The sequence below is a fragment of the Balearica regulorum genome, chromosome 5 (assembly GCF_011004875.1).
Source record: "Balearica regulorum gibbericeps isolate bBalReg1 chromosome 5, bBalReg1.pri, whole genome shotgun sequence".
Lineage (NCBI taxonomy): Eukaryota > Metazoa > Chordata > Aves > Gruiformes > Gruidae > Balearica > Balearica regulorum.
Genome location: NC_046188.1, coordinates 5,470,749 through 5,488,360, shown reverse-complemented (window position 1 = coordinate 5,488,360; position 17,612 = coordinate 5,470,749). Strand labels below are relative to the sequence as shown.

At 40.5% G+C, this 17,612-nt stretch overlaps 1 protein-coding gene across 2 annotated transcripts in view; it reads left to right on the top strand.

The window, feature by feature from the left end:
- Positions 1-6,315, top strand: part of EXOC5 (exocyst complex component 5) — a 29,860-nt gene extending 23,545 nt beyond the window's left edge. For both annotated transcript variants that reach the window (XM_075753274.1, XM_075753273.1), the window contains 3 exons: positions 1,934-2,042; positions 3,250-3,465; positions 3,935-6,315. In XM_075753274.1, the coding sequence (XP_075609389.1) occupies positions 1,934-2,042; positions 3,250-3,465; positions 3,935-4,123 (514 nt within the window). In that variant the 3' untranslated portion in view covers positions 4,124-6,315. The remainder of the gene's footprint in view (positions 1-1,933; positions 2,043-3,249; positions 3,466-3,934) is intronic.
- Positions 6,316-17,612: the final 11,297 nt, after the last annotated feature.

Sequence of the window (17,612 nt, the reverse complement as noted above, 5' to 3'; positions counted from 1 at the left end):
GAAGAAATTTTTCCTCATATCCAATCTAAACCTCCCCTGACGCAACTTGCAACTTGAGACCATTTCCTCTTGTCCTTTCGCTAGTTACTTGGGAGAAGAGACTAACACCCACCTGGCTACAACCTCCTTTCAGGTAGTTGTAGAGAGCGATCAGGTCTCCCCTCAGCTTCCTGTTCTCCAGACTAAACAGCCCCAGTTCCCTCACCTGCTCCTCATCAGACTTGTGCTCCAGTCCCTCTACCAGCTTCATTGCCCTTCTCTGGACACACTCCAGCAACTTGAACCATTGAGGCCATAAGCTTAGATCTAGACAGGTGTAGATCAGTCATCAGTGTTACAATAGTTTGTAACTGTTTGTGTAAAATAATTAATCTCTTAAAAGTGATAGTAAGATATAGGAGAACAAGTCCCTGTTGGAAAAATGGTACCTTCAAGGGTTCGTGGACGGAGACTTCAAAAATATTTGCGCTTTGGCACATATAAAAAAGAGATTAGTTTTGAGATGAATGTTACATGTAAAATGAGTTTGTGTGCCTGCTTACATGCTGCTTTGTGGTGCTGCTGATGCTGTTGAGAATTGATTGTCTTGCTTAAAGGAATGATCTAGTTTTAAAAAAGCAAATTTCTAAATGTTGATGGCTTAAACATTATCCAATCTGAAAGAGTCTAATAGCAGCTTCTTGAATGGCATTCGTAGCAGTTGTCTACCTCTGTGAAAGTCATTTATTAGACAAACAAAATCAGTTCAACTGGTTTTCTTTCAGTGTGTATTCTGTGTAAACAGCTTTCCGGGAGTATTTGTTGAAAATGGAAATTGAGGAGAATGCCAGATATAATTTCTTTAAATTTCTGTTGGTATGTGGAATGTTGAATGAAGTACATCTGAAATGCAAGTCTGAGCTCTATGCATAGAAAATAAGTTTTTTCCCTCTTTGGATACATATATTCTTCTGCCCTTCACCCCAACTTGAATCCTTTAAAGCATGCGATGGCCTTGATTGTGTTTTCTTCAGGGAGGTTGGAGGGGTGAGGGTGGTGAAGAAAAGGGGAGGGGGGGGAAGGGAGAGACGGAGGTTCCTGGCAAAGGTAGGCACTGAGAGGTGTGTGCAGCCTTTCTCAGTTGCTTTGCTGTTTGACCTTTGGTTTGGACTTAAAGTAAACCAGGGCCTTGACCTTAGATAATGTTCTGAAAAGATAAATCCCGTGAGGGAGAAATAAATGACACAGTAAAACTCTCTTAGATTTCTGAGAACAAAAGAAATACCAAGCTCTGGTAAAGGAAGAGGTTGTTTGTTCAGGATTGGGGGTGGTTTTTTGTTTGTTTGGGTTGTTGGTTTTTTTTCCCCCCCTTCATTTTTCAAGTGTTTTCTGATGCTTGCTTCTGAGTAATATGCAACATGATCTAATTCTACTAAACTCTTTGGAATGCTTCCTTCAGCTTTCTGGTTCCCTCTGCGTTGAAGAATGCTATCCAGTTTCTCTGAAGAGCTGGATTTGAATGAATTACTGTACAATTAATGTGTCCCCTTTAAAACCAGCTGGCCAGCATGCTGTGTGCTGTGCTCCAAGACACTGAACTTGGAGGAAAGAGTATTTTTACGGTTGTTGGGGTTGGGTTTTTTTGCAAATTCTCCTTTTTTTAACTACTTAAAATAAAGCTTATCTTCTCTAGAGTATTGCATTGCAGCTTCAGAAGAGTGTATGTTTAGATGAAGTATTTCCTTTGATCTGCCCTAGTACCCTACTGCTTACAATAAATCTTTGCTTTTAGTGTATCTTCTGTAGATTACTCAAATGTTAGGTAGAGGGGTGTTTTCCTCATTGCTTTATGCTGCTTGCTTGTGTACAGAATGATATTAATATATGTAAATATAAAAATAAAGGAAATTAAAATGTTCCCTTCAAAACCCAATCTGTATTTGTAACTTTAAAGGACACTGAATTGTATGATTGGACAGATGAAGCACATCTTGGCTGCAGAGCAAAAGAAGACAGATTTTAAACCAGAAGACGAAAACAATGTTCTGATTCAATATACTAATGTAAGTAAACAAAGTCCCAGCTCATCAGTATAGCCTCAAATGCTCACAAGTGTTACCAGGTACAAGATGTTCCTTACCGAACATGCATTATGCAACATATGCATTTGATTAAATAGCTATTCCATTTTACGCTAAGCACCTCCAAACTCTGTTGTAGACCATTTTGTCAAGCTGAAAAGGGACATTAGCAGTTTTGTATCTAGTGTCAGACAGGAATCAGTAGGTGCTAGACAAAATGTCACATTGTTTCCCTGCCCAAGAGGCTCAGATTTGGAACAAGATTTTTAGCTGATAAATTAGCTTTAAGCTGTCAGTTTCAGAAAATCAAGCATCAGGTACTGTCTAGTTCCTGGACACTTTTTCCCCTTAGAATGACAGGAGCGTGACAAAGCATTGTGGGTACGGTATAAACATTCTTTGCTGCAGAACATTGTCTCTACCACCAGATCTGTCTGCATCCCAGCCTGGGAGCTGCTGAGAAGGTGTAGTGCCAGGCTACATTAGGTTCTTGTTAGGGAATAATGCAGAGAGGAGTAGAGAGCAAACTACAGTCAATGGGAAGAAGTGAGAGCGCCACCTGAATGCCTGCAGCCAGGTGGGAACGGGAGAAGTGGTGAGGCACTGGAAAGAGGTTGCCCAGAGAAGCTGTGGCTGCCCCGTTCGTGGAAGTGTTCAAGGCCAGGTTGGATGGGGCTTTGGGCAACCTGGGCTAGTGGAGGGTGTCCCTGCCCATGGCAGGGGGCCGGAACTGGATGGGCTTTGAGGTCCCTTCCAACCCAGGCCATTCTATGATTCTGTGAAGTGGAGCAGTAGGACACAGAGTCTTGTACTACGTGGCATGGCTGTTAGTTAGGGTTTATAATTGCAGCTGATGAGAGTTTTAATCACATCCCCACGCACACAGAGCTTGGTTGATCATTGTTTGAATTAAAAGCCCAAATTAAACTGTTCTATTCTGGCCTGATATGAACTATAACTTAATTGAATATTGTCTTGCATCCATCTTTCTACTCGCATTTTTTATCTTTATGTAGCAAATTAAAACTGTTAGAAAATTACTAATTTGAAAAAGACTAGTGTCAGTGATGTGTTGTGGGAAGTGTAAAGACTTAGTGACTGATGTTCAGCTTATGATATGGAAGCCACTTCAAGAAGAATGCATTTCTAGAAAGTAAGTTACCTAATTTTATTTTTTTTTTTTTGTTAGGCTTGTGTTAAAGTCTGTGGCTATGTTAGAAAGCAGGTGGAAAAGATTAGAAATTCTATGGATGGTAAGAATGTGGACACAGTTTTGATGGAGCTTGGAGTTCGTTTTCATCGACTTATCTATGAACACCTTCAGCAATATTCCTACAGTTGCATGGGAGGCATGTTAGCTATTTGTGATGTGGCTGAATATAGGAAGTGTGCCAAAGACTTCAAGGTAAGCACGTACACGTTGGTGATGTACAGCCATGTTGAAATTAGTATCAGGACTCTCTATTTTTAATCAGATGTTTTTTCTTCATAAAAATAGTTTGTTTCTGTTTGAATATCACCATTTTATATACTGATGTTATATATTCGGTTACTATACTAGCAGTTCTTTATACCAGCGTGTCCTAAAGACCAGTTTCCTGATACCATTTTATTGCTTGTAGGCTGCGTGTGTATATTGAAGAAGCATTGAGTTCGTATTATTCTGTTCTGTGTATAACTTTGCATGCGTATCTCCCCACAGATGTGTAAGTGCGCGTGTCTATACATATTTATGCACACATGAGGAGAGAATGATGCGTGTAAATCTTCTGTAGGGAGAAAGTATTTTGAGAATCTAGGTGGACATTGTGTCATAAGAGTTCAAGCAACTCTAACTTAATATCTGTCTTTCTCTGTTTTTCTCTCAACCACAGATTGCGCTGGTGTTACAACTCTTTGATACTTTGCATGCACTTTGCAATCTTCTGGTTGTAGCTCCGGATAATTTAAAGCAAGTTTGCTCAGGAGAACAACTTGCTAACCTGGACAAGAACATCCTTCACTCCTTTGTTCAGCTGCGTGTTGATTATAGGTCTGCTCGTCTTGCTCGTCACTTCAGCTGAGAGCATGGAAAGAAATGTTGTACCTTTGGGCAGGCCTCAGTTGTTAGAAAGCACAGGGAATGATTTCTTACCAAACCATGGTTGTAACTTTTTGTGGGTAATGACTGTTCAAAATAAAGCAGCAGCCATATTTAAACATGACTATGTAGAAGGCGAGCAGGTAAAAATCTGAATGGTATTTCATGTAAGCTAAAGTTCTCCCGGTGAATAAGTTTGCAAATCTACTTGCTACTGATTTTTTTTTTTTTTATTGGAAACATGTTGGTGTAGGAAGGCAAGTGGTACATTGAAAGCATTTTAGTCTTCAGTATTGAATTATCAGATACCATTTGTTAGACTTGAACTACAGAGCATAGCGTAGGTAATGGATTACATAGAATAGAGCAGTGTAAAAACATTCTTCATCAGTTTTAATGACTTTGACTTCAGCACAGCTAATCATAATCAAATTATCTTTGATTGGTGTTTCTAAGTAATTTCTTTCATTTAAAATATCCTGCTCAATGTAATTTCTTGCTCTAATTAATTAGCCTGGAATTTCTTTGAGATGTAGGAGTAAAAGCAACACTGTCCCAGAAGGATGTAATTTATTAATTGCGTAGTGTTCTAAACAAAAGTTGTGCAAAGTTTTGGGGGTGTTTTTGGTGCTTTGGCTTTGGGGTTTTTTTGCACCTAATAGTCGAGGTCCCACCAGAATGTATTGGCATTGTGTGATCTGACATTCTTGTCTCTGATGCTGGCACACTGAATTTTATACATGCTCCTAAAATAAATGCAGCTGCCTTGTCTAAGGCGTCCTTATTGCAAGGTGAAGGTGCCCATTGTTGGGTTAATATAAGAGAACTTTCTTCTGTCTCTTGTTTTGTATGTAAATAAATTCAGATTATAACAAAGTGAAAGGATAAAATGTAGCCCAATTGTTCACATGTGGGAGGAACAGAGAGCAAATCTAGCAAAAACCTAGCGTTGAAAATTCCTGTGCTGAAGATAATTGATCCTCAGTGCCTGAGCGATATAAAATGTTGAAGTGTGCGGAAGCTTCTCTTCCACTGATCATAATTTTAGTATTGGAGACAGGCTACTCATGTCCATTATGCTCCAGCATTTATTCAAGGTGTTTCTGAAATGGACCCAGAGTGTGCATAGAGTGAATCAAAGCAACAGTGATGTTTGAAACATCTGGGGTAGCTTCTCCACGAGCAGTTGAAAACTGTTGTAAATAGACCTTTGTTCGGAGTGAGCTCTTGTGGAAAACGGGTTGGAACTGCTGTGGTTTGTGTCTTCAATCTAACTTGCATCATCCCTGAACAAATCATCTGTAACACTTTATTTCTACTGTGGGCTCAACGTATGTTACGGAAACTTCTTTCTCTCCCATCTTCAGAGCAGCATTTCTATAAATTTACTTTATGGGTTGGTCAAATAAAGTTATTTTCCTCTTTTCTTAATAACTTCCCAGGTGCAGTCAATATTGACAGACTGATTGGGAACTTCTCTTGGTTAGTTGAGGTTCTTCTGCTTCATTTTATGTTTAGCAGAGCATTATATCAATAAACAAGGGATGCCAGACTGTCTCAAAGTATTTGGGGAGACTGGGTGCTTTGTTGAGCTGCGTAGCTCTATTCCTTGGCCATGGCAAAGCCACAAAGAGTTTTGGACACTGGAGGAGGAACATGCTTGTACTGCTGCCATTTATTTTTTTCAAAAGCTCTGATGTGAATTCAGATAATACCTCTCTGTTACCTCTGTAACTGAAAGCCAACAATTTTAAGGCTGTAGTTTTATTAACCAGTACAAAATCTTTCTACAAAAAAGTGTCAATTTGTAAACACTTCAGAACAGTGAACATCATCTTAAGATTGCCGATCACAGAAGTGCTTCAGAATTTGTTGTATGATTGTTTGAATTATTTTAAGGTTGTACGAAATGTATTTACCATATTTCTTGCTTTAATAGCTGTGTTTTTCCATGCATATGCTCAGTGCAATATTTTCATTATGCCTGTTAACAGGAGGCAGCAAAAAGTAGGTGAATACTTAAACTTAGATATGTAAACTCTTCCTCAATAAAAAGAATTCCCTCCAGATACTTTTTCATTTCACTTCCATGTTCTTCAAATATCTTTATACTCAATTGTATAAGCCCTTCTATTTAAAAAAAAAAAAAGAATAAAAGTACTTTTACTGATCAAATTTATCACTGGTGTGAGCTTTCCCTTTCCCTTTCCTTTTAAAAAAAAGACCTCCCCATCCACACACTGAAAGAGTCTCTATTTCTAGAGAAGACTACATTGTCAATAAGTTTACTTTACAAGTTGGATTGGGATGGGGCGAGGAACTATAATTTTCACACATTTTTAAGTTTAGAGCTCTTATAGCATGTAATTTGGGAAAATATTTCCAGCAGCTTCTGAATACAATAAAGTACGATCCAAAATACAAATATGCCTTTTAATGCTCACGTAATGACTTAAAGTATTGCCTCTCTAATGTTCGCTCTTAGAACGTAGGCATTTAACAGGCTGGCAGCCAAATGAATGCCTGAGAGGAGGTGTGTATATGTGTGTGTAATTATGTTGTCTACAATTGGGGAAAATGGCTTTGCAGTAAACTGTTGTAGGCTGGGAAGTAAGCTGTGTTTTTACAAGTCCTATAATTTATTAACATGATTTAGTATTGTATTCTGTTTGCATATGCACAGAGGGCAGGAAGGAGTTGTTCAGTAACAGTACTTCTCAACACAAAAAAAAAAAATATTGGGAAATGGAAGTGCTTGGAAAAATAAGATCTAGATATTTAGAAATTGAAGGTAAGAAGTGAAGAAGACATGAACTAAAAAGATATGGAGAAGAAGCAATTTTAAATGAAGTAGCATAGCACATGGAAGGAGGAGGTTAAAATGTGATTAATAGAAACCTGACATGCACATCAACCTAGGAGAATAAGCAGGATCAGAATTAAAATCCCTGAAATGAAATGAGCCTCTAGAGGACGGGGACTGGTGAAAATACTTTGCTGTGGAGCTGTTCATTCACCTGGAAACCATTGGATTCAACAGGAAGAGGCTATCCATACACGAGCGTAAATGTGCTGTGAAGGACAGGTAGTGATGCTGTGAATGTGAGCTCCGCTAATTGCCACTGTGAGGAGAAGCGCATCAGCAATATGCAGTCTGATTAAAGGGAAGGAGAATTTGCCAGAGCTGAGCAAGTTGGGGTTTTTTTGGTTTGTGTTTGTTTTTTCTTTTTTCTTTGAAGGCTACAGTGAGCTGGATAATGGTGGGTGCGTGCTTGATTTGAGAATGGCAAGGTATTTGACTGGTGGCAGGTCAGTTTATCTTGCAATCAAGAAGAGAACTTGGGCTGGGTTGAGGTTTTTTTCATCTTAGCTTTCGCAGTTATTTTAAATCACTGGTTGCTTCAGTGGTTGACTACCTCAGATAACTCACAATTTCGGTATCTAAGGAGTGTTCTTCCACCATCTATGTGATGCTGGGATGTTGTGATTGAGTGTTTTCTGAATTGATTGCTCAGTTTCTGTAGGAAATGTGGCAAAAATGCTGCATCTTACAAAGTGCCCTGAAGAGGGAAAGGCTCGTTGGGTTCCTTCACAGGTCCAGTGCACGTTGGCCTGTTTCCAGGTTTCTCAAGCCAATACGTGCATGTCAGTAACTCTGATGTACTCAGTTTAGTCCTGACAAATTTCAAAACAGAGGGATGTTCTTTGGGTTAATTTTTCATGGCAATAACTATCTTAATTTGGATTAGCACTTGAGTTGAACGTGTCATGGATAGGGAAACCAGGCTGAGGTGATGGGTTTTCTTACATGAAGGAAGCAGATACCTAAACAATTACTTGTCTAATTTTAGATGCAGGTAGCAACTCTTCTCCTTTGCACTTCTTGTCCCAGGAGCAGCAGGGATGATAAGCCAGCCATCAGCATCAAAAGCTACTCTTCTAGAGGACAACTGAAAGGTAAGAGCACCTTTTCTGTCCTCATGTTCTGCTGGATCTTGGCTTTTGAGGCATTATCTACCAGCACCAACGCCTCTGTGCTAGTTCTAAGTGGAGATGGGAAAACAAATCTACCTACCTCAGAGTATTTTCTCTCTGGACATCAAGGCTGGCACATTGTTTGTTTGTTCTTTCCCAGTGTTTCTACACCTGTGTTATGGAGGGGAGGGAACCAGATCTCCTGCCCACTCATGTTCACTGCTTTGCTTGTCTGTTTTTTTCCTCCATCCTAATTTCTTTGGTGGTAGGAGATTTCTATACCATGTCTTCTGCTTATCTTAGAGTGGGGAAGCAGCTGTGTTTGCCTATCGTCTTTTCTCTTGTATGGGGCACTGCTTGCTCTGTCAATACAGGCCTTAGTGTATGTGGCAGCCTTGGCTTTTACTTTTTATTCTATTAGCTTTACATCCCTATGCCCTGTTTTCCTTTCCAGATCTCAGGACTGCACTATCCTTTCCCCTCTGTTACCACACTACCAGAGAGAGAAACCTTTAACTTTGCAGCATGGCTTCTAGGAGACCTTGTTCAGTTGATCTTTTAACATACAGTATTATCTTAAAGGTGATACTTTCAGATTTTTCTTCTTGAAGAGTTAAAACTTCTCTCTCTTCTTTCACTGAAACCCAAAATTGTCCATAAGGCTGCTGGAGCGTGAAGAAATGCTGTTTTGGGAGACAGGTGTCATGGCAGCAGCGGCTGTCGCTGAAAGCTTCTTCACACTGTTTTGTTGTTCTTGAACCTGGATTTAGCAAGGATAGAATGCACTAAGAGATGTCGGTCCTTTTCATTCCTCCCTTTTCTGTGCACAACGGGGCTCTATAAGGTTTTGGGGCTGTTTCTGCTCCCTACCTCTTTGTGAACTGGCTGTTAGCACCACAGTCTTCCTTTGCAATTTATTCACTTCAACCTCATCTCCTCTGTTCTCAGGGCTACCCTTGTCCTTCTCAGCCCTATTCCAACTTCACTTCTACCCAAGGGTCTATCCTGGCACAAGCGAGCCCTTGAAGTGTCTCAGTTGCACATCTGCTTTTCCTATTTTGACCATCAGTCTATTGGAGACAGGAGCTGTTGTACTAGGTGTCCGGCCCCACCAAGGCCACCTCTTTGCTTGAAAAGAAAGGTGAGACTGTGGAGAGAAGATGTCCCCAGAATCAATTTATACGTAGATAAACTGCACAGGATCAGGGTAAATACCTCCTGCTGAAAGACGTGGTTAAGGTTCACCTCGGTTGATGCTGCCAGTTGGTCATTTTGAACTCTACACTGTTTTGATGTGTGATATTTGAGTGTTGTAGAGAAGCCAGCTAACATGAGCTTCTGTTTAAAACGTTTTTATAACATTCATTTTACTGTAAACAATTCATTAAAAAGACTTGCTAAGTCTTAGACAAGTGGGTTTTTGAAGGTTGCTCATTTTACTTATCCACCCAAAGTCAATTTGAGTATGAATATATAACATTTTACTCATAATAGCAAACAACTTCAGAGAAGAGACATTTATTCTGGAGGCAGAGATTCAAACTAGACAGCAATGATGCATTACAAATATATAATTATTTGCACTAATATTTGAGCAGGTGGAATGGATTAGTACATGGTCAACATTGCACTGCTGATAACATGTATTTTTCTATATTAATATGTACTGTGCAACATGTATTAAAATTGTCAATAATTCATTTTAACAGAGATAGCAATATTTATATTGCTGTGTTCTACAGACAGCAGAGTGAATTGTTAAAATGTGCAAAGCTGGGCTAGATTTAACTTAACTTTGTTTCCCAATGTGTATGATTTTAATTTCTCATTTTAAAAAAAAAAAAAAAAATTCCCCCACATCAAAAAAACAACCCAATACTCTTCAACCTAGAAAGATGTTTGCTTTTCTGTGGAATTTTTGATCCAAATCGCTTTCACTCCTGCTCTCCCTAGCCTGTTAGGAAACATTTTGAAATGAAATCTCCAAGACCCAGCCCAGCCCCTTGTATTAACACTGGGGTACAGCCTCGGTTTAGGTGCTTAATACGTGGATTCCCTCTGAAGATCACTGTTAACTTTTTTTATTTTTAAGACATCTTTTGTTTTCTGTGATGCTGGTTGCTGGTTTTCCCTCTTCATGCATTTTTCTGGCAGCTTCTGAGGGTAAAGTTAGGGGTTTTTATCTAGTGAATGTATCTCCTTCTATAAAGGGGGAGAAAGAGGAGAGACTCCTCTCTGGTCCTTGTTGTCACTGGAAAATCCCATGTTCAGCAGAAAGTACAACATGGGGTGAGCCATTACGTTTTAGAGGGATATCTTGAATCATGTTGTCTGCAAGTGTATCTTGATGGTTGTTTTGTTCTGAGATGCAGGTATGGGGTTGTATTCAGGCAAAAATGGATTTTGTTGCTTTTTCCCTCCCAGGGATGTCTGTCTGCAGGCAGGCAACTGAGTTGCACGCAGCAGCCGAGTTCACAGCAGGCAGAATCCATGCATCCATCTGAAGACTCTAAAATGAATTCCCTTTTCAGCCAGACACAACTTCTGGTGAATCTCTCTGTTTCTGTGTCTTTTTTTAGTACATGCTGGTATATATTAATCTCAGAAGTGGCTATGGGGATAGATTGCTGCTTCCTCTTGTCTAGGTAACTCGTTTATTCTGAAATAGCTTATAATATTTGAAAAGCTTCTTTAAAAGTGTAATGGCATCCTTTAAAAGTGTAACGCTATCCATATGGTGTCTGAGCATCTGCCATAAATACCTACATGAACTGAGCCCCCAGTTGAGACTAAAGTCAAGAAAGTCTTGCTTAGCTGTTGAGAATCAATTTGCTGGGTTTTAATTTACTTTTTTCTTCTTGAACAGTGAGAGCCTTAAATAGTAATTTTGAGGTAGGCCTTGAAGTCTAGGTCTTCTGAAAGAGACCAGAAATAGCCGGCTTATGTTTGCTCAACATATAGGGCGCTGTGCCAAATACACTGCTGGTGAGCAGCTGTAACTTTGCCAGCTTCAATGAAAATATGAATTTTTAAAAGTCCATAAGCACGTTAGACACATACCTTTGTCTTTCCACAATTAGTTTTGTTGCCTACATAGCATGAGGCTTTCTGTAGCACATAATCCAGTGCCTAAATATAGTAATTCCAATGCACTTGAGATCAATTAGATTTGTACTTTTAAACTCAGTTTTGTCTATAAAGATAATGTTATATTGCTGAAGGGATTTGGTATTTAAAGTGTCTGAACAAGTCTAAGTGGCTCTTGGGCATTATAATTTTTATTTAGCTGCTTTTAGCCCAATCACTAATCAAATTAAAACATACCATGACTGGTGGATAACTCAGAGCAGACAGTGGAGCCCTGTTTAGCTGATAGCACTTAATTTGTTGGCAAGTTAGGTGCTAAGGTGGTGCTTTTGTTAGAAACAAAGAGTGTCTCTTTCTTTTGAAAATTGAAAGGTAGGTTAAAGGGGCTTTGGGGGTACAAAAAGACATGTCCCAGGTGCAGTAGGCGGTGGTAGCCCCTACAAAGACGAGCAAAGATCACTCTGAAGTCTTTATACTATGAAGGCACTTTGCTTTAAAGGAAATTACTTTATTTGGTCTTGATAAATAATGATCCTGTAAGAATAATACTGCTGGTTGTGTGTAGGGAGGAGGGGAAGGGTGTGAAAGAGCTGTCACTTTCCCTCTAGGAAATTATTCCGGAACGTACCCTCAGATCAGACCACCAGAGGGAGAATGCCTCGTGTGGCAGCAATATGATCCAAAACGTAGTTTGTTTCCCATTTAAGACACCACGCACATTGAGAAAACCCAAGCTATTCTTTGTGCAATGCGTAATTCTCTCCATGTTGGTGTTTTCAATTCAGACCCACCGTATGAGGTAACGAACAGGAAGGTGGGCAGTTTTCTGTTTTGTTTCATGTAAAAAAATGGTACATTTAGAAACGTTAGGGGCCTAGCTTAAAAAGAGAAGGCAGAAAATAATGATTCAACGGGAGTGCTTAGTGCTCAACTGTTCAGTCATGTTGTGAGGGCAGAAATCAGCAGCAATATCAGCTAAGGGAGAGAGTTCATCTTGGTTCTTTATTTCAAGGACTGAATAAAACTCTAATCAGGCTCAGAAAACGTCTGCCCTTTACTCTTAGAAACTCGTAAGAATCTGTCAACTTGGTGTAAAAAATTGTGAGAGTTATATGGTGTGCTGTCAGATACACTCTTACACTTGTCTAGATCTTTGAATGGAAGTGTACTTTCCTTTAAGTGCCAGCAAATTGCTTCAGGCCATAAAAGACGAGAAATGGCTCTCATTCTTGAGCAGAACTTACTCTGTATAAAATAGACATAAAAGGAACTAGATGTGCTGAGGAAGCTAGGGGAAAGTGACATAACATTTTTAATTTTTTGTTTTAATTTAGTGGGATGGGTTTTTTTGGATGTCAAACTATGTGGCTTCCAAGGGGAAAATGGAACGGAGTCAATTCTGTGATGAAACAAGATTGTAGAAGAGGACACAGCTACTTTGCACTGCCATGCAAGACGTAACTGGAGGCAAAAGAGGCAAAAAAGGAACAGTTCTCAAGGCATGGTAACATCGTGCAGGACTTGCTATCACCAAATTCCCACTCTGTCAATTTAAATATTTAAATATGTAGTGTGCTAGTTGTGTAGGCTCCCTGTATCATGGACGAAGAGAGAGGAGAGCTATTCCAAAGTCTGATTAATCCTCGCATATAACTGAAGTAGGACAGATGATTTGCTTCCTAGAAGAGTCTCAGCCACTTCATCGCTTATAAAGGGATGCAAGCAACTTGTTTCAACCAGCTAAAATGAGATGCCTAAAGGGTAAGATTGCCTCACCTATTTGTAGAGGCCAAGGAAGCCCACTGATACTTGTTATTTTGACCCCTGAAGACTGTAATGCATTCAGCCCTTTCAGCTTGCTTGGCCCATTGGATTTCATTTTCCCGGGCAAATGGAAGAATCTAGAGCTGATTTTTGTTTCATTTGGAAGTCTGATGGTAGACTAGAGAACAGAGAATCTGATAGCAAGCAAATACTGCCTTTTGGTGTTTAGTAGTTGTCTTTACAAAGGCTGCAGAGTAGCTCTGGCTGCTATGGCACAGTGTTGCTTGTGGATTTATCACCATTGACAGTGCTGTGTGAAGAAGCATGTTAGTGTACATGGTGATGCAGGCATGAAAACTGTGCTTCCTGAATTGCTTTGATCTTGGTCTCTTTGGAGATCTCAAAACCAAGGGATGAGTCTCTTCTGGAGGAGCCATTCTGTTGTGACTGATGAAGAAAACGAGCAAATGGAGGAACAAGAGAAAAGAGGTTAAACTGGACAAAAGGCTTGGACTGAAATCTGAAAAATGCTTCCTTTATTTCTCTTTGCTTTACTCTAAACAAGTCTTTGATTTCTTTAATCTGACACTGGCTAACTTCAAACAAAATGAGTTTTCTTCTAGCTTGGTTCCCTTCTGCTTGGCATCTCTCTCCTTCCACACCTGCTGGTCCTTGGCAGAGAAGAACAGGCCCTCTCATTTTGCTCCCCCTTGGATCCCAGCTCTGCCTGCATGAGTGACAGCTGCTGTCTGACCGTTTGGTCGACTGATGATTGCGCATTTGTCTAAGACTGCACAATGAGGTACGATACAAGTTAGACAATCTACAGATGCCATCCGTCTGTTCCATCACTGGCTTCTCTTAGAAATGGGCTTTCTTCCCTTGTCCTTGACAGTTTATTTTCTGGGTCTCTTCTTCCACACTGAATACAGTGAACTTTCCTTTATAGGTGGAGTTCTGCAGTGCTGGTCCTGCTCTGAGTGACTTCTCAGGCTGTTTGACATTTCAGAGCTACTCTGGCAGTCTGTTGGGGTGCACCTCATGTCTGTCTGCTTCCTGCAGGGCTCTGTTTATGAGCTGCCCTCATATGTTCTCACTACTTTCGCCCTCATGCTTTCCTGGATCCATCTTCTCGCCAGTGCTTGTCAGGCCATTACAGAAATATTGTCTGCTATCCATCCCAGGGGAGCTGAAGAAATAGAGAATTTTTTCCATATGCAACAGTGAATGGTATTTCTAGCCATCCTATTTGTCCTTCTCCATTATGAACTGTAAACCACAAAACATCTTTTTGTCCCAATAAAGGACCACTTGGGATTCCTAATATATATTTTTTTTTTTAAATGAATTCCCTCAGATTAGGACTTTGAGAGTCCCTAAGGCTGAAGGCTACCACTAACATCAAGGAGAAATTATTTATCTCCTCCTGAAGAAAATCCTGGGTTTGGCTGGATATCCTCTCAGACGCCCAGTCTCTCCTAGGGTGCTTCCATCTGACCTGCCATTCTCTTTCGACACTGCGTTGGGCCTACTTTACCTGGAGGCAGTTTTGATCCTCAGCACTCCTTCCCCTCTCTTCACCCCTCCTCCCAAGCCACCACACACTCTTCAGCCAAGACGTTTTGGCAGGATAGACAGGAACTATTCCAAGAACAGAATCTTCATCAGTCAAGCAGTTGCTTGTCATCTTGTCCCCTCCTGATTCACAGGTGGCTTTGAGCTTCCCCGTCTGGCAACACAGGAGGCAACTGCTAACAGAGCCTAGTTGATTCAACTCAGTAAAACAGAACAATTTGGAGTGACAGGATGAAAGATCACCTTTTTGCACTGTGGTAACCTGAAGGCAGGCTTCTTATTCTGCAAAATTGTGGTTGATGTCAGCCTTGATAGAATGAAATATGGGTCCTCTCCAGCCCAAGGTTGCCTTGTTGTGATTAATGTTTGATAGTTGGTTCATGGAATCGCTAGCTGTTTCCTGTACCTGAGCATGCCATAGACTCACTGTGCCAGTGTGTCGTACGGGAGCTTAATCTTTATTGACTTGGATTTTCCTATGGTCTAACCTTTGCAACTGGCCAATTCAACAATGGCTAAGCTGTATGGCAGGTATAGTTCTTAGTGCTTGTATTCCTAGGTATTACAGGATAATTCAGATTAATAAGGACCTCAGAAAGTCATGTGGTCCCACCCTCTACTTTTGAAGCAGGGTCAAGATTGAATTCAGGCTGTAGAGAACAATGGGTTTTACAGCACTGGAAAGAAGGTGCAGAAGGCTGATTTGCTGATTATGGAATTAATATCTATTTTGTCAGGGTTTTTTTAATTGCTTTTTTGTGTCAGAGTTGCTCTTTGAACAGTGGAGTAAATGCAAGTCTGGTTTCCTGGGAAATGATGTCCAACAGGTTCCTCTCCCTGGAGACTCCTAAGACTCCCTTAAATTGCTCTAGAGTACCCTCTGTGTTATGCTGTGTCCCCCAACATTGGGTGGATGAGTGGCAGTCTGTGCTGTGGATCCCTGTGAGATATACATTAATGCCTCACATATCTCACATACGTTAATATATGTGCTAACTGGACACTAGTTCACACACATTGACTGGTCAACAGATGGGATAAACAACAAACTACTGCTGAGCTTGCTCTGCAGCCTTTGCTTTAGTGAGGCACTAATTTGTGTTTCTGAACTTTGCATTGAATGTTTTGCACAAAAATTTTATTGGAGCATAATTTTTTTTTAATCTGCCGTGCCTCTGCCACATTTGGTTAAAATGGACTAATGGTCCACAAAGGCCCACCCCCAGAAATTCAGAGACAAGAATCAGTTTGGATGTATCCATGGCAAGACCCTGACCTTACGTGCTCAGTCGTTTCAGTTTACAGAAAAGTTTTAGATATAGTCCCTAACATAGGAAACTGTGAAGTCTGTAATGGAGGTGACATGGTAGGCATTGCAAGATCTGTACATTAAAGGAGCAACTAGTCCCTTAGCAGGTAACCACTGAAAAGTGCCTTAACTATTGCCATTAACTGGTCTTCTAGAAACAACATAGTCTATAGGGCTATTGGATTACAAACTGGAATAAATCACAAATCCTCAGGTAACAACCCATCTCCAGTTCTCACCGGGTTTTCCACCTCAGTCACAGCTGGTGTAAAGCATAGCTGGTCAACTCTGCTTGCAAGTAACGCTCAGTCAAACATTGGCCAAAATAATTGGGCTTTGCTTGGCCAGGTCAGAGACACCGAGCTCACCATGGAAAGCAATATGGGGTTACTTCTGTGCGGCAGTCCAAAGGCATGTATCCCAAGTAACTGGTTCCCAGTCTTGAGGGCTTAATCTTTATTACAGCATCCTGCAGCAGTATGGACATCAGGGTGGGTTTCTTATGCAGATGTTTACCTGAAATTCTTCATGCGTAGCATGAAAAAGCTACCCATGGGAAGAGGCTATGGGTGCCCTCCTCCCAAAAAGACAAAGAATATTCCCCAAAAATCAGTGGATACTGGGTTGGATACTGTGAATGAGGGGGTTGTTTGGTGAACAGGCTCATGTGACAGTGGAAGATGTGTTTTGGGGCCACATCACGCAGAAGGGGAAGTGTTGTTAAGCTGCAGAATAGGACTTGTGCCCTCTAGAAAGGTTCCTATGGAAGTGGGGCCCTGACGGGAACATCCCTTCCCTCTTCTCCTTGCCCAAGTGCTATCCCATGCTGTGCTTCTCTCCAGCTTTCTGTCCAGGTGGTGAGCAAGTGAGTGAGACTTTTAGTCTGTGTTTCTGGTATTCAGGCTAGCTCAGGTACTGCTTGCATGAAGGGCAGTCCTCTTTTATATAGGAACAGAAAAATAGCTTTAAATAATAAGTGCTTGGTCCAAGATGGACAGTAGCCATTTTTGAGGTTCATAGGCAAGGAAGGAAAATATGAAACACTTCCCCAAGCATTTTAGCCACTTAAGTTCCTGATTTTTCAAGGAAAACTCTACCACCACCACCCCCCCCCTTGGAAATTTGGAGGGTTTTTTGCAAAGCGGCTATTCTCTGAAGTTGGAGGAGCGTAGCTACTTGATCTCTCTTTCCAATACACAAAGGCTCCTTGCTTATAACCCAAGCAGAGAAACAGTTAAGCATCTTAAGCTGTGTAAGCAAAAAAGAGGAAAAAAAGTTGCCAACATATTTTTGACAAAAGAGAGGAAAATGACAGGCTGTTTGGGGTATGCAAAAAATTTTTCCTTTCATACATATTGACAGCCAGAGGGGGGTTATTATTGAGAATATGGGTAAAGTTACTGCCAGTTTCTGCTGGTACTCATGTTTAAAAAGAAACTATGGAAACCAGGAGTAGGAATATTAATTAAGTTCAAATTTGGAATGCCTTTGCCAGGAGTGGCTGCATGAATTCAATGAAGCAGCCTGTTGGGTTGCAATTCACTATGTTGTTTGCAATTTAATAGAATGCTGAACTTTTCATAAATTAACATGTTGTTTCAATAATCTGATTAAAAGGTTATATGTTGATAAGATTAGCCTTAGTTGAGTTTTCTCCCTTTCTTGCTTAAAGAACCAGTGTATATGTTCTTTAATCAGTATGCAGCCATAAACTGTACCTTAGGGGCAAGATCATTGACTCATTTAGATTGTGGAAGTGCAG